Source organism: Geotrypetes seraphini, chromosome 11 (assembly GCF_902459505.1).
Source record: "Geotrypetes seraphini chromosome 11, aGeoSer1.1, whole genome shotgun sequence".
NCBI lineage: Eukaryota > Metazoa > Chordata > Amphibia > Gymnophiona > Dermophiidae > Geotrypetes > Geotrypetes seraphini.
This window is the reverse complement of record NC_047094.1, coordinates 97,326,814-97,351,248: the sequence shown is the minus strand read 5'-3', so window position 1 is coordinate 97,351,248 and position 24,435 is coordinate 97,326,814. Positions and strand designations below refer to the sequence as shown.

Sequence of the window (24,435 nt, the reverse complement as noted above, 5' to 3'; positions counted from 1 at the left end):
GCCAATGCGCCTTGCCTAGGGGATGAGCTGTTTGGGGAGTCCATGGATACCACCACACAAAAGCTCTCCGCCCATGAAACTAGGTGGGACACCTTGTTGAAAAACAAGAAGAAACCTCCTCCTCCTCGTCCATTCAGGCAACAATCTTCATATCAAAGGAGGTTTTCTGCTCGGCCGGCCCAGCCTCATCCTCCTCAACCTCGCAGACAGCGTCAGCAGCAGCAACAGGCTCGTCAACAACAGCAGCCTGCTGTCAAACCGGCTACTCAACCTAAGTCGACACAGCCCTTTTGACTCCTTTCTCCAGAACATTGCCAGTCTTCCTCCCTCATGTCCTCTGCCTCAGCCCATAGGAGGTCGACTACAAGTTTTTTTATCTCGCTGGGAAGCAATCACCTCCGACCAGTGGGTACTTGCTATAATCGCCCACGGCTACTCTCTAAACTTTCAGACTCCTCCACCATTAAGTCTGCCAAAAGAGTCTGCTTCCAACAAGGCTCAGTCCCTCCTCCTCGCTCAGGAGGTTCAATCCCTCCTTCTTCTCAATGCCATCGAACCAGTTCCTCTGGACCAGCAAGGCCTAGGATTTTACTCCCGGTACTTTCTTGTACCCAAAAAGACCGGAGATCTCAGACCAATATTAGATCTCAGGGAGCTCAACAAATGTCTGGTCAAGGAGAAGTTCAAGATGTTATCTCTTGCCACCCTATATCCTCTTCTCTCTCAGGAAGACTGGCTATGTTCCCTCGATCTCAAGGAGGCGTATACTCACGTTCCAATTCATCTGATGTCCAGACAATATCTTCGCTTTCTTGTCAACCAACATCATTACCAATACAAGGTGCTACCCTTCGGCCTAGCCTCCTCGCCCAGGGTATTCACCAAATGTCTGATTGTGGTCGCAGCTTATCTCCGCTCCCACAACTTTCAAGTCTTCCCTTACCTGGACGACTGGCTCATCAAGGCTCCTTCTCCTCAGTCCGTTCACAAAGCCACGGATCAGACCATTTACTTCCTTCGACTGTTGGGGTTCGAAATCAATCTACCCAAGTCGCACCTCATTCCAACTCAGCGACTTCAATTCATTGGAGCCATTCTGGATACTGTTCAGATGAGGGCTTTTCTTCCTCCAAACCGCCTTCACACCATCCTTCATCTCTGTCAGCAGGTGTTCCAACAACCTTCCATCTCTGCGAATCACATGATGGTGCTCTTGGGACACATGGCCTCCACAGTACATGTCACTCCCTTCGCACGTCTCCACCTGCGTACTCCTCAATGGACCCTAGCGACTCAGTGGTCACAAGCGACGGATCCTTGTTCACAACACATATCTGTGACCTCGTCTCTTCGACAGTCGCTTCTTTGGTGGTTGAAATCATCAAATCTATCCAGAGGTCTGCTGTTCCATCTACCTCCTCATCAACTGGTCATTACCACGGATTCCTCCCCCTATGCATGGGGAGCTCACTTGAACGAGTTCCAAACTCAGGGATTTTGGACCACACAGGAAAAGAAACACCACATCAATTTCCTGGAACTCAGGGCGATGTTTTACGCTCTCAAAGCTTTCCAACATCTCCTGTTTCCTCAGGTTCTTCTCATTTGCACAGACAACCAAGTTGCAATGTACTATATCAACAAACAGGGAGGGACGGGATCCCATCCCTTATGTCAGGAAGCTCTAAGGATTTGGACCTGGGCGACTGCTCGTCACTTATTCCTGAAGGCAGTCTACATCCAAGGGGAACAGAATTGCTTAGCAGACAATCTCAGCAGAATTCTTCAACCTCACGAATGGACTCTCGACTCCTCGACTCTCCAGTCCATTTTCTCCCAATGGGGCACACCTCAAGTGGATCTTTTTGCAGCTCCCCACAACCATCAACTGCCCCTGTTTTGCTCCAGACTTTACTCTCCTCACCGTCTGGAACCCGATGCATTTCTCCTGGATTGGACCAATCTCTTCCTTTATGCATTCCCTCCTCTTCCGCTCATGCTGCGCACCTTATTCAAGCTCAAGAGGGAACAAGCCACCATGATTCTCATAGCTCCACGGTGGCCCAGACAGCATTGGTTTTCCCTTCTACTTCAACTCAGTTCCAGGGAACCCATACCTCTTCCTCTGTTTCCTTCACTGCTTACACAGAATCAGCAAACACTACTTCATCCCAACTTACAGTCTCTGCACCTGACAGCTTGGTATCTCTCGGGCTGACTCCAGCTCATGCTCTCCTGTCTCAGCCTGTCCGTTCTATTATTGATGCCTCCAGGAAGCCGTCTACCCTTCAATGTTACCAACAAAAGTGGTCTCGCTTTTCTTCCTGGTGCCTGTTACATCACCATAATCCCATATCTACAGCAGTGGGACTGGTGTTGGACTATTTATTGTCCTTATCTGACTCTGGTCTTAAATCCTCTTCGATAAGGGTCCACCTTAGTGCTATTGCAACTTTTCATGAGCCGATTCATGGAAAACCCCTCTCAGCTCATCCCTTAGTTTCAAGGTTCATGAAGGGCCTTTTCAATGTGAAGCCACCTCTTAAGGCTCCTCCTGTTGTATGGGATCTTAATGTGGTTCTTTCTGCGTTAATGAAGCCTCCTTTCGAGCCTTTGGCCACAACGCATTTTAAATTTCTAACTTGGAAAGTGGTCTTTCTTATAGCTCTCACTTCTGCCAGGAGGGTCAGTGAGCTCCATGCACTGGTGGCTGATCCACCTTTCACTGTTTTTCACCATGATAAGGTCGTTCTCCGTACACATCCAAAATTCCTTCCTAAGGTTGTGTCTGAGTTTCATCTTAACCAATCCATCGTTCTACCTGTTTTTTTCCCAAAGCCTCATTCTAATCCAGGTGAACAGGCTTTGCATACCTTGGATTGTAAACGTGCTCTGGCTTACTATCTTGATCGCACCAAACCTCACAGATCATCTCCTCAACTGTTTTTGTCCTTTGATCCTAACAAGTTGGGTCACCCTGTATCTAAACGCACCCTCTCTAATTGGCTTGCCGCTTGCGTTTCCTTCTGTTATGCTCAGTCGGGCCTGACACTGGAAGGTTCTGTCACAGGCCACAAGATTAGAGCTATGGCAGCGTCTGTAGCTTTCCTCCGTTCCACTCCTATTGAGGAAATCTGCAAGGCTGCTACTTGGTCCTCAGTTCATACTTTTACATCTCACTATTGTCTGGATGCATTCTCCAGACAGGATGGACACTTCGGCCAATCTGTTTTACAAAATTTGTTTTCCTAATGGCCAACCTTCCCTCCATCCCTCTTTTTGTTAGCTTGGAGGTCACCCATCAGTCAAGAATATGCTGCCTGCTTGTCCTGGGATAAAGCACAGTTACTTACCGTAACAGGTGTTATCCAGGGACAGCAGGCAGATATTCTTGCGTCCCACCCACCTCCCCGGGTTGGCTTCTTAGCTGGCTTATCCTAACTGGGGACCGCGCGCCTCTGTCGGGCGGGAAGGCACTCGCGCACGCGCGGTGCGGCCTAGCTAGAACTTTCTAAAGTTCTTAGAGTGCAATCACTCTAAAATTGTCCGTACCGGGGCTCCGTCGGTGCCGTCACCCATCAGTCAAGAATATCTGCCTGCTGTCCCTGGATAACACCTGTTACGGTAAGTAACTGTGCTGAATAGAACCCTGTGTTGCATTGATGAGGCCGCACAGGTTCGATCATGTTGATCTGTAAAAGATGCTATACCTCCTGTTGTAGCTGAATTATCTGGTATAAAGAAGCTGTTACCTTTCAAGATGATCGGTATGTTGGCTTATGTATAAAATTAAGCCTGTAATCTTCCTTTATAATGCTGAGTATCTGTAAAAGTAAATCACTGGTTACCTGTCAAGTTCCGCATTGTGCACAAAGCTCTGACTCTCACTTTTAAAACCCTGTACCTAGGACTTCCATTACTTAGCCAACCCACTCTCTCTTCCATGACAAAGCTCATGTCCACTTGGCATTCTGCCTTTGCTGCTGATCGCACTCTTTGGAATTCCCTTCCTCTAGACCAGGGGTGTCAAAGTCCCTCCTCGAGAGCCAAAATCCAGTCGGGTTTTTAAGATTTCCCCAATGAATATGCATGAGATCTATTTGCATGCACTGCTTTCATTGTATGCTAATAGATCTCATGCATATTCATTGGGGAAAATCCTGAAAACCTGACTGTATTGTGGCCCTAGAGGAGGGACTTTGACACCCCTGCTCTAGACATTTGCTCAGAACTTTCCTACTTGAAGTTCTGTGTTCTCCTGAAAGCTCACCTATTTAAGCAGGCATTCCAGGATAATATTTAGCTAGCTTGGGATCTCCTGATGGCTGTGGTGGCTGAATTTCAGGGTTTTTTCTTTTTCCTTCTTTACTATCTTAAAAATTGGAGTTCTTTTTCTGTCTATTGACAGTTTTGTAAACTGCCCTTTTGCTTATTTGAAGGGTGGTATATAATAAGCCTTTTTTAACATTAAACATTAAAAACAACTAGAGATGACCTCCTACTGGGATCTCAGAGTGAAAAGAGGCGTCAAAAATTTCACATAGATTTTGTGGCCTATGGCGTAGCTGACTTTGAATTTTCTTATCTTTTTCCAGACCTGTTATTGTAGAATATCTTCTGTGGATGAGTCAGTTTTCCAGTATAGGACTTCTGATAGTGGTTACTGCCTCTGGGGTGCAAAGTTCTTGAGGCATAAAATGGTATCTTCTTTTATGAAGACTTCATTTGTTCCATGTTGTCATCCTCTAGGTCAGGATATCAAGTGTAGTACAATTGTCTTTTATGGAATCTATTATCTTTTTCACCTTGTTGCCAAATAGTGTCCCCAATACAAGAGCCTCTAGCTATTGTCACAGGGTGGACCCTATGACTGAGAAGAGTAGTAGGAAAACGCCTGTGCCAATTGCTAGGCAAATGTAGACCCGAAATGAAAGTATACTACTGACACCTCAGCCCAGAACCAGCCAGGGAAGGTCTAGTAGTGAGCAGCATAATACCCATTTGTTTTCACCTAGGTCAGGGGTGGGCATTTCCGGTCCTCGAGAGCCACAGGTAGGTCAGGTTTTCAGGATATCCACAATAAATATCCATGAGATAGATTAGCTTCTCAAGGAGGCAGTGTATGCAAATACATCTCATACATATTCATTATGGATATTCTGAAAACCTGACTTGCCTGTGGCTCTCGAGGACCGGAATTGCCTACCCTTGACCTAGGTTATGGAATGGGGAACAAGAGGCAGGTGAAACCAATAGTGCTGGGAATATTGTTCCTAGTGGGATGTGTATGGGGTAACTCACAACATTCATGGGGGACCCAGTTCAAGGCAACACCAAGAACATTCTAGTCTCCACTTTAGCCAGGAACAAGCCACACCTGCAGCTTGTTATTTGGAGGCTTATAAGGGCCACCAGTAATGCTCACAAGGTAGGCAGCCACTGAACCAACCCAAGTTGGAGAGGAAATCTTATGAGGAAACCAGACCAGTCCCAAGAACCAGAAGCAGTTTACTTCATCCAGATGTACAGGTTAGAGCAGGGGGTCTCAGAGTCCCTCCTTGAGGGCCGCAATCCAGTCGGGTTTTCAGGATTTCCTCAATGAATATGCATGAGATCTATGTGCATGCACTGCTTTCAATGCATATTCATTGGGGAAATCCTGAAAACCCGACTGATTGTGGCCCTCAAGGAGGGACTTTGAGATCTCTGGTAGAGCTACTTATAATGATTGTGAAATGCTAGATGAGTCTAATGAAACGTCTGAGAATAGAGAGAGGTTAGACTCAGAAGAGGCCATGTACTATTATGAAGGAGATTCTGGAAATGACCTTTATTCCATGGAAACTGAAATGGAGTAAAACTGAAGTTTTTGCTGAAACTTGTGTGCCTTGTTTGTGAACCAATAAGCAAGCCTAGTGGCTAGAACTGCCGGCTCAAGTACTGCTGAGAAAGGGGCTGGCTGCCTCGGTGAACTGTACAAAATGAAAGTTTAATTAACTCTGCAAGGTTTAAGGTGAAGTTTGTGCAACTACCTTATGTCTGTATTTTCAGGCTGTGGCAAGAGTGTTTTCTTTTTGTCTCCTTTTGATTAGATTGTGGGTCCTATTGGTGAGGGACCACAACCAACAGTCGCTGTGGGATGAGTTCCCTTTCTGCCCTGAGCTCAGCTGTCAGAAGAGCTCAGAGGCAAAATCCAGTCTAAACTGCCAGTGAGAATTTTGATTTTGAAAATTGCTTGAAATGTTTTGTACTGAAATGGTAGTTCTAAGCTGAAAGAGCATCCTGATGTAAGAAGCATTTGTTGTTGTCCAGAGGAGCAGAACTACAGAGAAGACCTGCCTTGGGTAGGCACAGGCCTAAGCCATGTTTTTCAGTTGAACCTTGTGAAGTGTGAGTTGAACACTGTGAGGCAACAAAAGCCTGCTGAGAAAAGGGAATTCTTAAGCTAAAGTACCAAATTTGTGCTTGACGCCTGCAAAGGAGAATTCCAGTAACTGTTATTTTAGTCTTTTGAAATTTTTGAGTCCCTGAAGAAATAAAGTACAGGTGTTTGTATCACTTAATCCACTACTCCAATGGGAACTGATTAACTGCTCAGTCAGCACCGTGTGCTGTGGGCTCTTTCGTCTACCTTCCTCTTTGGGGCATGGTCCGGCCTGGTGACTCACGGTGACACTATGTTTTCATGGATGTCTTCTCACAGTGTGGATGCCTTAAGCCAAGCAAAACATCAAGCCGATATGGTTATTGCAGCCCCTCTGATTTTTCTTATGCATCACTTGAGGCATGAATTGTAGTCTTTGAACAATCTCAAGATCTTCCATAACTGCTGAAAATGAAGGCGGCAGAAAGGAGAAGAGATCAGGGGCCCCTTCCTTAATTTTTGCCTTGGGCCCCAGCATGTCTAAAACCAGCCCTGCTTTTTGATGCCCCAATGCAGTGTGATAAGCATCACTTCTATAATGGCAAGTCCTGATGCTATTATAGAACACTAGGACAAATCCCACAGAAAGAAGGTTCACCCACTTATACCAAGTCAGTGGCAGGTGTAGGTGGGCACACCTTTTATGAAGGTGCGCTAGTGCCTTAACGCGTGGAATAGCGTGCGCTAAATTGCCCTCTGCGCTAGCCGCTACCGCCTCCTTTTGAGCAGGTGGTAGATTTTTGGGTAGCGTGCGTGCTAAAAACGCTAGGGCACCTTCGTGAAAGGAGCCCTTAAATGTGCCACTTAACATGTGTGCCTTATAGTAAGTTAATAAGATGTGTGTGTTGTTCTTGACGTGCCCACATCCTTCCCTGCAGGGTTTTGAAAATCCATCCGGACACCCGGACCATCTGGTAAGCTTACTTTCAGACTCTTTGTGCTGCCCTCACGATTTTGATAAACTTCAAAATCATCCCAACCTCCTTAACGGAACAAATGAAAATAGATGCTTGGACATCACACTTTTAAACATCAAGCATTATTTTGTAAATATGTTGTTAAAGAGGGCAATTTTCAAAAGCCATTTACAAAGGTAGATGGACTGTTTGAAAAATGTTCTTTCTTCCTGCGGATAAAAGTAGTCATGGGTAGGCAATTCCAGTCCTCGAGAGCCGGAGCCAGGTCAGGTTTTCAGGATATCCACAATGAATATGTATGAGATGGATTTGCATGCACTGCCTCCTTGAGATGCAAATCTATCTCATACATATTTATTGTGGATATCCTGAAAACCTGACCTGGTTCCGGTTCTCGAGGACTGGAATTGCCTACCCCTGCCCTAGGTGACTGCCTAATTTGGTAAATGGTTGGGCTGGACCTGCCTACCTAGCGCAAATAGGTACAGGTTATCAGGTGTACTTCGTATCCATAGCAGTTTTCAAAGTAAAAAGTATATGCATACTGTACTTCTGCTTTGAGAACTGGTGTAAAACCTGTACACTAGAAGTTTGACACTTGGTGCCAACACATAACTTCCTTCTACAACTTCCTGACCTGTTTGCCAACTCTAGGATTCCAGTGGATCTCAGGGAGCCTTTTACTGAAGGGCATTAAGCCCTAAAATGCACATAACATGGGAAAAAAACAGGCAACTGTAAAACATGTTCAAGCATTTAGCATTATTTTGCTTATTTGTACATGCTAAGAGTGCATTAACTTTGTAAAAAAAAAAAAAATATATATATATATATATATATTTTTTTTTTTTAATTTAATTTTATTTTTATAGGGGGCATGCCATGGGTGGACCAGGCATTTCCATATTATCCAGTCACTGCGTTCACTCCTGTAATATAATTATTATTATTTTTATTTTTTTGTAGGTTGTCTGTGCTAATGGGAAGATTAGTACATGACCTAAAAAAGAGAAATAAATGAAAATGTCCAACTTTTGTACCATGGTAAATCTGGATTTAGTGCATGGGAAGATCCAGTGTAAGAATGCTCTAATCCCAGATTTCACTGCACCTTTGTGAAAGGGCACCTGAAATTTTACATTTTGGCTACCTGCATGTTTTGGCTGTAGCCCTGTTTTAACATTTATTTCAAAACATCCAATAATTTCTAACCTTTTGTAGCCTCTAGGGGCACTTATGGTTTAATATGTGTTGTTGATAGAAAGTTATTTATATAATGGAGGAGAAAAAGAATATGAAACAGTATTTTTACAGTTGGAGGGTAGGGATGTGTTCTTTTTTTGAAGTTTTATTTGGTATTATTGTTTTGTATATTTTATGTTGCATTGAACACGATCCTCCATATCCAGCACTGCCCATCTGCTGCTGCCCAGATGGGTGGTAAATCTGTAGTCTGACAACATTGAATTTATACTGCGCAGAAGGCCCGGCAGTCTACTTCTGTATTCTGCCACGGGAACTTGATGATGTCAGTGGCACCTAATATATTTTATGTATGTATGTGTGCTTTGTAATCTGCAAATATTATGGGTATTTTTAAATAGACAAATAAATCACATGAATTGTTGTTTGCAGAAGATTCTGGCATTTAAAGTATTGTTGCCAAATATTGTCCCAATTTACCGGTACCTAACTGTATACATCTTGACAAGGATAAACCACGCTGTTAAAGCTGTTTAGGTTTCAATAGGAAAACAAAACCAAGCAGGTAGGACTCAAATTACATGTATTCCTGTTTCCACAGACACTGCCAAAGGCCAAACCATCTTCACCTGCAAAGGTCTGACTTTTGTAAGAAGGGATATTCCAATCTCACATTTGTACCTCTTTCTATACTTTATTAAAGAGAGATCTTGTGTATATGTGCTTGTAGCCGAGATACTAGTTTGATCTCACTGTAACACAATAATCTTTTAAAAGAATGTCGCTATTCCCTTGTGTTGAAGGAAAATGGAGCAGTCTGTAGGACTTTTTTTTTTTTCCCCTCTGTAAGAGGCTGTCTTTATTGTTAACCCCTTGTTGTCTATTTGTAACAAAAGACAGTAAAGCTATATGTTTTTATGTTTGGATGTAGCGCAGTTGAATACCAGCATCTTTCTTTTAAGTACTGAAGGTGAGTTCTCTCAACTTGTACAGCTCAAAATATACATAAAATGAATTAGATATTAAAATGGGGGAGAGGAAAAGAAACCATTTGCAAGACTGAAAATGCGGCATGGATGGATGCGAATCTAGTCACTAAGCTCTGTTGTTCCAGCTATAGAAATTGGTATGGATCTTAAATGCTGTCCTGGAGCAATAATGCTTTTAATGTCAGACCGGCTCTAAAGAGGATGGAGGGGGTGGGGTTATGCTTGTTATGTTTTCTCTTCTCACATTGTCCCTGTTCAGGGGTTCCTGGTGATGGAAAAACAAGAATGCACGGCAAGATCAATAGTGCTGAGAGAGATTAAAACCAGACTTAGGGGAAATATGAAGCAATCAAGAATGCATTGTGACTTGCTGACTGTATAAAGTACTTTGAATTGCACTAGAAAATGTGTTTTGCATGTAGCAAAAAATGTTTTTGTATGTAACAGTTGCTCCTTTTTTGATGCAGTGCATATAAAGGTTGGAGCCCTTTATTGAAAAATAAGATGAAATGGCAAGGCAGAATCCTGTTGTAGGTAACCTTAGGAAGCTATTATGGGACCAGACATTCCAAACTGCCCCCCCTTACTGGACAGAGCAATAAAGAAGAAAGAAGGCCAAAGCCAAGGAAACAATACACGAATGGTAATGTAAGAAAATGTTCTTCTATTCAACAGCATTTGATTCATTATATTTTATAAGCTGTAGTATAGATCCTGCTTCAAGCAGCAGAAGGCAGTTCTAAAAAGCAGGCCATAAAGGTGTAGATGTAGAATCCTCAACACCCCAGACACATTAACAAAATTAGATTTTGTTTTTTAAGTCATAGAAACAATAACCAAGATCTATATTCATGTATATCATGACTGGTACAGGTTAACATATTCCTTTGTAATACTAAAATCAGCTTATTCCTGTGATTTAGAAATAAGGGTTTGTACCTCAAATTATACAATACAGTGTATATTGATTTTACAGTAAATGATTTATAAACATATGTACTATGTAACTCCCAACAATTTAATCATTAGATATACAGCATCATTTAGGAGGGAAACTATTTAATGTGGGCAGCTGTTAAGATAGGCTATTTTACTGTTAACCCAGTTTATTAGTAATTAGATGGACCATTGGTCTGACCCAGTAAAGCTATTCTTATGTTCTTATTACTGTGCTAAAATAGCTTGCGTTAATGATAAAATAACCTGTCTTAACAGTAGCCTACATTGATAACTTACCCCCTAACAATTCATGTATTAATTGTGCTATTTTTGTTACTGAATTGTTAAAGCATAGGTGAGTTTGACGACAAAAATAAATTCTCTGTATAGCAGTAGTTCTTAATCCAGTTCTCGGGGTACACCTAGCTAGGTGTATTTTCAGGATATCTACAACGAATATTCTGGATATTCTGAGGACTGGATTGAGAACCCCTACCCTGCATCTTTGAGAATGTGGGTTGTATTCACGTTTTGGATTTGATGAACAGAACAGTTGCTGGTATAATATGCTAAAGATTAAGGGGCTAAGTCTGTAAAGGACGCCTATGGTTAGGCATCCAAAAAATTGGATAATAAGCCCAATTAATGACTTTAACAAGCAATAATTGAAAGCTGGACGTCCAAAGGCTGTGTGCGATTCACAAAATAGGCATCCACAATTTCGTGGACATCCATCAGAAAAAGCTGTGTCTAACAGGATAGGCGTGGGCATAGCTTTGATATAGACGTTCATTTACAGAATCGCATGCCACTCAGCATCCTAATGCATCTACAGTCTCGCCTAAAATATAGGCATTGTAAAAGCAGGTCTACTTTTGAGCATTAGTTGGGCAAGTTAGGTGGACGCAACTTAGACGTGGCGGAGGTGTCCACATATAGGTGAACGGGGCTTCTATTTCGGGGGGTATAGAGGACTCCAGTTTGATATTAAGGTCAAAAGATGTTTAATAATGCATTACTTAAACAAAGCACATGAAAATATATATTCCGTATTTTTCGCTCCATAAGAGGCACTTTTTTCCCCCAAAAAGTGGGTGGAAATAAGGGTGTGTCTTTTGGAGCGAATACTGCCCCCTCCCGGTACCTTTTGGTAATCCAGCACTTCCACCAGCAGCCTTCCACACTCCCACAGTGCTGGGCGCATAGGAGGACCACCTCCCATTCTGACTGATTGCTTGGAGGTTAGTGGAACTGCGATTGAGCCAGATCATGATCCTTTCATTCGGAACAGCCCCTGTCACAGCAGCTAGTTCCACCAGTCTGCCTACCGGTGGAGCCGTTTCCACCTCAAGCTCCTCGGACGCCTGCCATGATTCCCGGCTCTTTGCCCATGCCTTTCTCTTCCCAGTGGCCCCCGCCATCCAGTCCTCGTCCGCTGCCTCCCCTGCACGTGCATGACTGACCCTGATGCTCTAAGGAGACAACACTGGCTCTAAGGTGTTGGTGAATGATGGCAGTGATCCAGTGAGACCCGGGCAGAAATGGTGTGTGGCCGCCCCAGGATTTCACCTAGCACATGCTGTTCAGAGAGCGGGACGGCTGGATGACGAGAGCAGCGGGCATACTGCGGAACAGCCACGGGTTGCTGGACTGCAACTCCCCCCGAGCCCACTCCTTCCGTGCTGGATAGAGAGAAGGGGAAAGACGCTGGAGACCCGGGAGAGAGTCATACTGAACTATGAGGGAGTTGAGGGGTGGGAAACAACAGTGCAATATACTAATCCTGGGGGAGGAAGAAGGGGAGGGACAGGGAGACATAACAGATGGTGCGCATGGAAGAAGATGGTGCGCTGATCACAGGGGAACAGGGAGAAAGAGGATTAAATACAGGATAAGACACACACACACAGAAGGAAAATGCTGAATATGAGAGGGCAGATGTAGAAACAGGAGGAAGGAAAGGAACAGGATATAGAAGGGAGATGTTTGTTACACAGGACAGATAAGGCTGCAGAAGGAAGATGGTGGACATGGAGAGAGAAGAAATATGAGATGGACTGAAGTTGGCAGCTGCTTTCATGGAGTGTCTGTGTTTTTTATGGTAATTTACCCTAAATCAGTTGTTACATAGTAATCACATGGCCCACGATATCTGACTGAATGTGTATCCCCCTATATTGCGCTCCAGAAGCTGGCTATACCATCAAGAAGAGTTAAGGCTGCAAACTGTGAGGGTGGGGGTAGGGTTACCAGACATGTCCTCCGGACAGCTTTTCAAAACTCAGCATTTTGTCTGGGTTTTGAAAAGCTTCCAGTGATGTCAATACAGCATTGGACTTGCCACTAGGCCTGCCTTCCCTGTGCCCTGTCCCGGCCTACCACTAGACCACCAGAGGGAGAATAGGGTACAGAGCCTGGCAGGGAGTGTGGGGTTGAGTGCAGAGCCTGGCAGGGAGAATTTGGTTCAGAATGGGGTTTTTTTCTTGTTTTCCTCCTCTAAATATAGGGTGTGTCTTGTAGTCAGGTGCGTCTTATGAAGCAAAAAATACGGTATATTGCATACTAAACCTTCTATTTTGGGAGGTAAAGAGGACTCCTCTTTGATAATAGAAAAAGATGTTTAATGATGCATTACTCAAGCAAAGCACATTAAATAAATGTATTTTGCATACTAACCTCATTTCTAAAAGGTTAAGAAAATAAAATAAAAAGAGAAACCCTACTCACAATGACTGTGGTTCAGAGCCAGTGGATATATCTGATGCACAATCTTAACATCATTATGATATCATCAATATGCACCTACATGACAGCATATCACTAAAAAATAATAGGAACCCCAATCTAAAAGAAGTGCCTGTGGCTAAGTGGATAAAGGCACTTCTTCCATCTTCCACAGTTTATGGGTTCAAATCCACACACACACCCCTCCAGTACCTTAACACCTTCTTTTTGGTCTCATAAGAAAGTATGGGTTGTGGACTTTGCCATTTATATTTGCACTCTGCCCTTTCCAGGGTACAGAGGGAAACATTTTTATCCCGAGATGGGTATGATCTCCTAAGATATCATCTCACATGGCAGAACCACTACCTAAAAGGAAGTGCATGTGGCTCAGTGATTAAAGGCACTGCCGCCATCTTCCACAGGTCATGGGTTCAAATCCCTAGTATGGTGAGGTACCCCAGCACATATTCCTATTTTTTTTTAGTGACAATTTGCTATCTAGGTGCATATTGATGATGTCAAGATTGTGCATCAGTCGTGTACTTGCTCTAAGCCACAGCCATTGTGAGTAGGGTTTCTCTTCTTATTTTCTTAAACTTTGGGAGTGAGGTTTAGTATGCAATACATTTTATCATGTGCTTTGCACATGTAGTGCATTATTAAACTTCATTTTCAATTATTATCAAAGAGAAGTCCTCTTTATACCAAAAAATAGAAGGTTTAGTATACAATATACAGTATATATATTTTTCATGTACTTTGCTTAAGTAATGCATTATTAAACATGTTTTCCCCATTATTAAAGAGGAGTCTTTTTATACGGCAAAAAATTGAAGCCCTGTTCACCTATATGTAGACACCTCCAGAACACCTAAGTGATGCCTAAGTTGCATCCACATAACTCGTGCCCAACTAACACCCAAAAGTAGACCTGGTTTTGCAAAGGAGTTCTCTTTACACCAAAAATGTTTTAGTATGCAATATATATATATATTTTCATGTGCTTTGATTTGAGGAACACAGAGGCCAAAACAGGAACTGGACAATTGTTGAAGGTACATCACTAATAGTAAAACGCTAAGTGCGCATGTGCACTCCTACCTGCGTGATCCGTAGGTCCATGGCCGGCAAGAGTGCACATGCGCACTTAGCTGTGCCAGTGGCCGCCAGAGAAATTGTAAAGCGCGGGCCTCCCTGCTCTTCAGCTCCTCCAGGCATCGAAGCGGCAGTCCTCCATCCAGTCCACCGAAGCAGCAGACCTCTCCACAGCAACCAGGGAGCACTGTAAGGCCCTTTGCTGCTCTTCTGTCTGCCCTCCTCTTCAAAATAGTCTGCTGAGAATCGCAGCCGGCTGTAGCAAACCTTGCAGGCAGCTCTGCCTCTCAGTAGCACATTCCCTCTGATGCACGGGATAGCGTCAGAGGGAACGTGCTACCGACTTGGAGAGCAGCCTGCAACGTTTACTACAGCCAGCCGCGATCTTCACCAGGCTGCTTTTGAAGAGGAGGGCAGACACGAACGACCAGGAAGCCAGCTGCTGGACAGGGGGAGCAGGGAAGAGGTGCTGCTGGACAGGGAGGGTAGGTAAAAGGAAGGGAGAAGGCCTACTGCTGGACAGGGAGGGTAGGCAAAAGGAAGGGAGAAGGCCTACTGCTGGACAGGGTGAGCAGGGAAGAGATGTTGCTAGACAGAGGGGGAGGTAAAAGGAAGCGAGAAGGGCTGCTGCTGGACAGGGAGAGCAGGGAAGAGATGCTGTTGGACAGGGGGAGATATAAAATGACGGGAGAAGGGCTGCTGCTGCTGTACAGGGGGAGCAGGGAAGGGTGCTGCTGGAAATGGGGGAGATAAAAGGAAGGGAGAAGGGCTACTGCTGGACAGGGCGAGCAGGCAAGGGGGGGTTGTGGTCACTGTTCCCTCTAAGCTGTGCGCTTGTGCGCGCGCACACAACTTGCCGAACCGAGGCACACAAATTAAAATAGTGCGCACAAAAAATTTTTTTGCCTAAAATGATTTTCACTGCTAAAATGAAATGTTGCAGAAGACCAGCTGTTCCGATTTCCCATTTATCATATTTATTGAAGCGCTATAATATAAATTTTAAGTCATTCACGTGATTCCGTTATCTTTGGCAGTTGAACTTGACACATCATGTGCCCAATAAGGCCATAGCCTATGGCCCATAGGATATGAAACACTTCTGATTCTTTGACTTCCTGAAGTTCCGCCATATTGGAATCGTAGTGTGCAGCGTGGTACTGCGGTTGTATAACTGTATTCGTTTATTAAATTGCAACCAGATATAACTCTTAAAATGTCTAAACCGCAAATGGTGAAAAGTGTAAAATGCAAGATAGCTGCAACAGCTTTTAGGTCTGAATGGCTTGAAGAAATTGTTGAAATGGAGACACTGGAATCTTGAAATACAATGCATGTTCGACTGTGTGAAATATTTACCTATGACGAAGACGATGGAGTTGTGTGTTTCAGTGGATACTAATTCCATATTGACCTTCATCAACATCCTATATTTGCATCTGGGTGAAAGATTTCCTGAAAATGAAGTTGAGGAATGGTCTGTTTTTGACTGTACAGCAATATCACAATGCAACTTTGACTTCGGAAAGTATTATTATTCAGCAATACAATGACTTTAAATTCCTTGTTGCAGAAAAAATCAAAAGCAATATGATAAATAGCTTTCCAGATATGACGAAATTTGCATTTAAGAATGATCAATTTGCAGATTTAGCAAAATTGATGGACATTGGCGCCACATTCTTAGCATCTAGTTCAGATTGTGAGCGTGGTTTTAGTCTAATGAACAATTTTGAAGACTAAACAAAGGAATCGTTTACATTTAGAGCATTTGGAAATGCTGATGCATGTTTGTTAAGAGTCACCTTCAAGATGGAGGCTCAACAAATCTTGACAGAATTTATTCTTACTGGATAAATATGAAAGATTGCAGGGAAAAACTTTGAAAACTAAATTGCTGTTATTTTCTAAATTTTAAGTATTAAGTACAATGATACCTTATTTATAGATAGCGCTCAATGAAACATTTCAAGGAAACATAATTTGTTTATTGAAATGAGACTTTATGTTACATAAAGTGTAACTAAAATTACATTGTGTTTTCGTTCAGACTAAACTCAAAGACCTGCCCTTAACTGAACTCCGGGTCCTCTGGCAATCATTTTTATAGCGCACACAAATTTAGTTTTTTCTTTAAAACGCGCACAGATTAAATTTTTTGTGCACACAGCCTATGAAAAAATTAGAGGGAACAGACCAGAACGCAGAGGATAGCTTTCTCGGAGATCCTGCCAGTACCCAGGGCAGATGAGAAGAGGCAGATGGAACTGCAAGCAGTCAATGCGTGGATGCGGCGCTGGTGTGAGGAAGAAGGATTCCACTTCGTGCGCAATTGGACAATGTTCTGGGGGAAGAGCAAGCTGTACAGGAAGGATGGACTCCACCTCAGCAGAGACGGAACGAGGCTACTTGCAAGCAACATCAAGAGAGAAGTGGACAAGTTTTTAAACTAGGAAGAAGGGGAAAGCCGACAGTCGACATAGAGAGAGAGTCGATGGTTTGGGAACCGGTATACCCAGAGGATACCGTGCAAGAAGATAGAGGGAAAGACTCACCGGATTACAGACAAGAGAGATCGAAAAGGACACAAGAGGGAAGGAAATGCAAGAAAGGGAAAAGCTGCAAATTCAAGTGTATGTACACAAACGCAAGGAGCCTTACAAATAAGATGGGTGAATTAGAAGCCATAGCACAAAAAGATAACATTGACATCATAGGCATCACGGAAACATGGTGGACTGAGGAAAACGTCTGGGACACTGTGCTACCGGGATACAAACTATACCGCAGAGACAGAATGGCTCAAAAAGGTGGGGGCATTGCCATATACGTCAAAGAGGAAATTGAATTTACTGGAGAGAACACGCCACAACTGACGGATAAGTTAGAGTCTCTATGGGTCAAAATTCCAGGAACAAATGGCCTGGAAACGAAGATCGGCATCTACTACCAACCCCCAGGGCAGTCCAAAGAAATTGATGGAGAAATGACAGACGAGATTAAACGCAACTGCAAGGGAGGCACACAGTTATCATGGGTGACTTCAACTATCCGGGAATAGACTGGAACCTAGGCATCTCCGGCTGCATTAGAGAGACCAAGTTCTTGGATGCTGTAGGCGATTGCTTCCTCGAACAACTTGTCAAGGAAAATACTAGAGGAAATGCAATTCTGGACTTAATTCTAAATGGCCTGCGAGGACCAGCACAAGATGTAGAAGTAGAAGGGACGCTGGGAAGCAGTGATCACAATATGATCCGCTTTGATCTGGACGCAGGGGAGAAACATCGGTCCAAAACGACAGCCACAGCACTGAACTTCCGAAAAGGGAATTACAAAGGGATGAGACTCATGGTAGGGAAGAAGATTAAGAAGAGGATAAGCACTGTAAAAACGCTAGAGCAAGCTTGGTCCCTTTTTAAGGACACAGTCACCGAGGCGCAAAATCTATATATACCGTGTATCAACAAGGGATCCAAGAGGAAAAAGAACAAAGAACCAGCGTGGCTCACTGTAGAGGCAAAGGAAGCGATCAGAGACGAAAACTTCATTTAAGGAATGGAAAAGGTCAAAAACGGATGAAAACTGGAACAAGCACAAACAACATCAACGCAGGTGCCATAAGGCGGTAAAAGGGGCCAAAAGAGACTACGAGGAAAAAATAGCCAAGGAGGCAAAGAACTTCAAGCCTTTCTTTCGATATATTAAGGGGAAACGACCCGCAAAGGAAGTGGTGGGACCGTTGGATGACCATGAAATAAAGGGAGCACTAAAGGAGGACAAAGCAATCGCTGACAAACTGAACACATTTTTTGCATCTGTATTTACCGAAGAAGATGTACACAGCATACCGGAACCCATCAGGCTATATGCTGGAAACGAAGACGGAAAGCTGACAGGATTGACGGTTAGTCTAGAGGAGGTATGTAGGCAGATTGATAGGCTTAAGAGCGATAAATTCCCGGGACCGGATGGGATCCATCCGAGGGTCATCAAGGAACTGAAAGGGACCATAGCTGAACTGCTTCAACTAATAGCCAATCTGTCGATCAAATCGGGAAAGATTCCGGAAGACTGGAAGGTAGCGAATGTTACACCAATCTTCAAGAAAGGTTCGAGCGGAGATCCGGGGAACTACAGACCGGTGAGTCTGACCTCTGTACCGGGAAAGATGGTAGAGTCACTGATAAAGGACAGCATCATTGATCACCTTGACGGAAATGGACTGATGAGGACCAGTCAGCATGGTTTTAGCAAAGGCAGATCATGTTTGACGAACTTGCTGCACTTCTTTGAGGGAGTAAACAGACAGATAGACAAGGGCGATCCAGTCGACATTGTATATCTGGATATTCAGAAGGCGTTCGACAAGGTTCCGCATGAACGACTACTTCAGAAAATTGCAAGCCATGGAATTGAGGGTGAAATACTCACGTGGATTAAAAACTGGCTGGAGCATAGGAAACAGAGAGTGGGGGTAAAAGGACAATACTCGGACTGGAAGAGCGTCACCTGTGGAGTGCCGCAGGGCTCGGTGCTTGGACCCGTGCTCTTTAACATCTTTATAAATGATCTGGACATAGGTACTACGAGCGAGGTGATTAAATTTGCGGATGATACGAAGTTATTCAGAGTAGTAAAGACGCAGGGGGATTGCGAAGATCTGCAACGTGATATAATCAAGCTCGAGGAATGGGCATCGACATGGCAGATGAGGTTCAACGTGGATAAGTGTAAAGTGATGCATGTCGGTAACAAAAATCTCATGCACGAATACAGGATGTCCGGGGCAGTACGTAGAGAGACCTCCCAGGAAAGGGACTTGGGAGTTCTGATCGACAAGTCGATGAAGCCGTCCACAAAATGTGCGGCGGCGGCAGCAAAAAGGGCAAACAGAATGCTAGGAATGATAAAGAAGGGGATCATGAACAGATCAGAGAAGGTTATCATGCCGCTGTACCGGGCCATGGTACGCCCTCACCTGGAGTACTGCGTCCAGCACTGGTCGCCGTACCTGAAGAAGGACACGGTACTATTCGAAAGGGTCCAGAGAAGAGCGACTAAGATGGTTAAGGGGCTGGAGGAGCTGCCGTACAACGAAAGATTAGAGAAACTGGGCCTCTTCTCTCTCGAACAGAGGAGATTGAGAGGGGACATGATCGAAACATTCAAGGTACTGAAGGGGATAGACTTAGTAGATAAGGACAGGTTGTTCACCCTCTCCAAGGCAGGGAGAACAAGAGGGCACTCTCTAAAGTTGAAAGGGGATAGATTCCGTGCAAACGTAAGGAAGTTCTTCTTCACCCAGAGAGTGGTGGAAAACTGGAACGCTCTTCCAGAGGCTGTTATAGGGGAAAACACCCTCCAAGGATTCAAGACAAAGTTAGACAAGTTTCTGTTGAACATGAACGTGCGCTGGTAGGGCTAGTCTCAGTTAGGATGCTGGTCTTAGACCAGAGGGCCGCCGCGTGAGCAGACTGCTGGGCATGATGGACCACTGGTCTGACTCAGCAGTGGCAATTCTTATGTTCTTATGTTGGACAGCTGAGGAAAGAGACAGAAAGAAAGACTAGGACACACACATCTATTCTAGCACCCGTTAATGTAATGGGCTTAAAGACTAGTGTTTGATATTTATTCTAAAGAAATGACTGCCTATGAATCAAGAGGATATAAGCTTGGCTTTTGACTTGATATGTGGTTTATATCTGTGTGTGGTGCAGTAGTTAGAGCTGCAGCCTCAGTACCCCCAAGGTTGTGGATTAAAACCCTTCACTGAAACTTGTGACCCTGGGCGAGTCACTTAATCGTCTTGAGCCCACCAGGACAGAAGAGAAATATGATAAAGTAGCCAAATATAAAATTGGGCTGCCTTCTGCACTCCATTTTACTGCATACAATTTTAATGTAAAAAAACAGCATATCGCTGTACTAATGATGTCGTAATGCTAAAACGCAATGACATTATAGATGTTGTAAATATAACTATGTGACGCCTGAAAGGTGATTCTATAAAGCACTCCTAACTATATAGATGCTCTTATATTCGCTGAGCACGATTCTCTATTGTGCGTCTATGTTTAATAGAATCGCACTCAGTATTGTACTGCTGGACATCTAAACAACGCTTAACTTTTAGACGTTCTTTACAGAATTTGCCCCTAAGGGCCTGATATTCAGACCAGGAGAAACAGTCTATCTCCCATGGTCAGCAGCGGGTCCAGAAATGTAATGCTTGGCCATATTTGGTGACTAGCATTGAATTTATGGGTTTTCTTTGGCTGCTAAAATCATAGCTGTTTAAGCCTATATTCATAGGCTGGCCAGCTAACTTATAGGGGCCAAAGAGAGACCTACTCTTTATGTGGGTCTGCTTATCTAGCTGGTCTACTTATCTGGCCACTCAATTTAGCCAGTTAACGCCAATATTCATTGGCTGGCCAGCTCTGTCATGTGACATAGCCAATGATTGAACTAGCCACTGAGCACTAATATTCAGCGGGCATCTCACTCTGAATATTGGTTCTTAACCGGCTAAGTATTTAATCGGCTAGGAGTCATTTCTGGCCAGTTAAATAGTGCTGAATATGAGGGGGGGGGATAAGAATCACTTTCCAGCTAAGAATGCAGTTATAATAAATCACTTTGCTTTCTGTACTTTGATGTTTCTACCAAGTTTGCATCAATATTTTGGAGCTGCAAACTTATGTACAAGACGGAGTGAACAAATAAGGTGGATTTTTACTGTGTTGATGCAGAACTTAAATTCACTTTGGGATCTTTTTACTAAGCTGTGCTAGTACTGTAAATACGTCATGATTAATAACATTTGATATACCACCTTTACTGTCTAACAAGTCAAAGTGGTTTGCAATAAAATCATACAGTAGTAGTAATAGATAAGAAAAGAACTATATATCAAGTCAGGATAGTTGCAAACATCTAAAATAGCAATCACACCAAAAAACAAAAAAATAGGAAAGTAAGTAACTAGGATTCCCACATCATAGACAGTCAGCCCAGGCATCTTAATGTAATGAAAGGCCAGTGAGAAAAAAAATAGTTTTTATTAGGGTTTTAAATGTTTTCATGGATGGTTCTTTATGAAAAAAAAAACAAGGAGGGAATTCCACAAAGAGAATTCAAGAGTAAAGAATGCTGAATCTTGTGTGGATTCCAAGTACGCATGATATGGGGGAGGGGGGAAGCACAAGGTAATCTGTATAATTTTTTTTTTTTTTTTTAAGAATGGTGGTCACATGATCAAATATACCCTGTATACCAGTGGTCTCAAACTCAAACCCTTTGCAGGGCCACATTTTGTATTTGTAGGTCCTTGGAGGGCCGCAGAAAAAAAATAGTTAATGTCTTATTAAAGAAATGACAATTTTGCATGAGGTAAAACTCTTTATGGTTTATAAATCTTTCCTTTTGGCTAAGCCTTGACAATAATATTATAGTTTATCGCTAAAGAGACATATGATCAAGAAACTGTTTTATTTTACTTTTGTGATTATGATAAACATACCGAGGGCCTCAAAATAGTATCTGGCGGGCCGTATGTGGCCCCCGGGCCGCAAGTTTGAGACCACTGCTGTACACTAAGAAGCTCATTTTCAAAAACAGATGTTCAAAGACAGCCTAAATGGGCACTTGGACATCTAAAAGTCAAAACATCCAAGTGGGCATTTTCAAAACTGACTTTTTAAATGTCTTTCTGTTACGTCCCTTCCGGATTCCATACGCTAGGTGTTCAGTCCCAACCCGCAATTCCGGAGTAGCAGAAATCCAGCCCTTTTCTGTGCACATGTTCCTCCCCCTTAGACTGAGAGAGAGAAGCATATCCAATTTCTGCAAGTAATACGTGCAAAAGTCTTTTGCAGTTGCTCTGCTTCTTTTCTTATTTTTTTGCTTAAAGTTTGTTTTGTTTGGTGGCTTCAGTGCCTTGATACCCTTTACAGTGGTCCCCTGTTGGAGGAAAGGAAAAATCCCGCAGAACCGGACTGCTGCTTAACAGAGAAACTCTGGTTGGTTTGTGAAGCCAGCCTGCTGTGTGCCACCCTTCTTAGACTTGGGGTTCCTTCCCCTGGGAGTTTGCTTGCCCGCTGACCTTGTCGCAGGTTTTAAGCACAGGCTGTATGTGTCTGGAGTGAAACCCACTGGTTTCAAGGCGCAAGTTGCTTTTTCTCATCCTCGATCATATAAGAACATAACATAAGAACATAAGAAATGCCTTCACCGAATCAGACCCTTGGGTCCATCTAGTCCGGTGACCCGCACACGCGGAGGCCTCACAGTCAATGTCTGGCTAACTGGCAGTCCGAAAATCTTAAAGTCTGGATCATTTGGAGCTATTTCTGAGGCAGAAAATCCTTTTCTTCCTTTATGTTGGTGTTTAAAACTGACGGGCTGGCAAGTGTGAGTAAACCTCCATTATTTCCTATGGCAACTTTGGGGGGGTGGCTTGTTAAATGATTTTAATGTCATTTTTCACAATTTCTGAGAGTAGTGTTTAGGTCTCTCACCTCCCCAGACCCCAAATTGCTATTTTTTTATTTTCACGTTTTCTTTATTTTTGCCGGTTTTAGCGTGATTTTGCTGGCGATGGCCATCTTGGATTTTAAACAATCTTTTTTTTTTCAAAGTATTATTTCTGTCTCAAAACCCCTCGATTTGATTAAAAATCATTTGGGATAGGGAGATCATGTGATGCCGTGAGCAGAGTAGGATGTGTTTGCTTGGCGCTGCCTGGAGATCCCTTTAGATCAGCGATCTCAAACACGTGGCCCGCGGGCTGCATGCGGCCCGCAATCTGTCCTCGACTAAAGCAGGGGTCTCCAATCTACTTCCCTTCCAACTGCCCTCCCCAAAGCCACCGCAATCGGGGAACAGGCCAGTGCCCGAGGTCTTACTTCTCCCTGCCCTCCCCCAAGCCACTACCATCGGGGAACAGGCCGCGCTGAGGTCTTAACTCTCCCTGTTTTATCTTCCCCAGCTCGGAGCCGACCAATTCTCGCCACTTTGATGTCAATTCTAACGTCAGGGAGGACGTTCCAGGCCAGCCAATCACTGCCTGGCTGCCCGGAAGTCACTCCCCGACATTAGAATTGACGTCGGGTGGCGAGAATTGATCGGCCCCGCGCTGGGGAAGATAAACAGGGAGAGTTAAGACCTCAGCGCCGCCTGTTCCCCAATGGTAGTGGCTTGGGGGAGGGCAGGGAGAAGTAAGACCTCGACACGGCCTGTTCCCCGATGGTAGTGGCTTGGGGGAGGGCAGGGAGAAGTAAGACCTCGGCGCAGCCTGTTCCCTGATGGTAGTGGCTTGGGGGAGGGCAGGGAGAAGTAAGACCTCAGGCGCTGGCCTGTTCCCCGATTGCAGTGGTGGCGGCCTGTTCCCTGATGATAGTGGCTTGGGGGAGGGCAGGGAGAAGTAAAGAAAGAAAGGGGGGACAGGGAGACAGAAAGAAAGAAGGGAGATGGGACACAGACAGAAAGGGGCATGGAGAGAGAAAGACAGAAAGAAAGGGGGCACGGAGAGAGAGAGAAAGAAAGAAGGGGGCAGGGTGAAAGAAATAAAAAGTTGGGGGAGGGAAGGAGACAGATGCCAGACCAGGGGAAAGGAAGGAAGGAAGGAGGGAGAGAAAGGAAAGAAAGAGATGTCAGACCATGGAAATAGGGACAGAAGAAGAGAGAGACAGAAGGGAAGGTAAGACATGGAAACGTAGATTTTGAAAAGAAAGCAGTTAATGCCAAAGATGGATGCAATCCACAAGCCCAGTATATACTGGATGGTCCGGATTGAGTAGTCTTCAAAGATGGCTATATAGTATTGAAAAGGACGCCTCAGCCCCACCACTCCACCGCAAAACAACGACTCACATCGCGGGAAGCATAGTGTGGTGCTTCATCATTGGCTGTCACTTCCCATTTATTGGTAACTCAATATTGCTAATCTATATTTCTTTTTTTATTATTAGTTTTGTACTGATTGTATCAAAAATATATATATTTTAATTATCCTATCAACATTGCTGGTAAACTGGCTTAGTACTTATCTCAGTTTATCTCAGCCAACCATGGGGAGTCAGACCCGACATGTTTCGCACAAAGATTGCGCTTTTTCAAGGGTCTCCCTAGAAAG

General features: G+C 43.9%; 1 protein-coding gene across 16 annotated transcripts in view; it reads left to right on the top strand.

Annotated features, from left to right (window-relative positions):
- FAM217B (family with sequence similarity 217 member B) overlaps window positions 1-24,435 on the top strand; it is a 91,617-nt gene that overhangs the window by 17,768 nt on the left and 49,414 nt on the right. For 2 of the 16 annotated variants that reach the window (XM_033914437.1, XM_033914453.1), the window contains exons 1-4: window positions 5,438-5,529; window positions 7,303-7,338; window positions 9,476-9,514; window positions 10,001-10,181. In XM_033914437.1, coding sequence (XP_033770328.1) covers window positions 10,087-10,181 — 95 coding nt within the window. In that variant the 5' untranslated portion in view covers window positions 5,438-5,529; window positions 7,303-7,338; window positions 9,476-9,514; window positions 10,001-10,086. Of the gene's footprint in view, window positions 1-5,431; window positions 5,530-7,302; window positions 7,339-8,307; window positions 8,386-8,587; window positions 8,895-9,145; window positions 9,193-9,475; window positions 9,515-10,000; window positions 10,182-24,435 lie in introns of those variants that run through there. The other 14 variants (XM_033914444.1, XM_033914440.1, XM_033914442.1 and 11 more) reach the window with 14 other exon arrangements.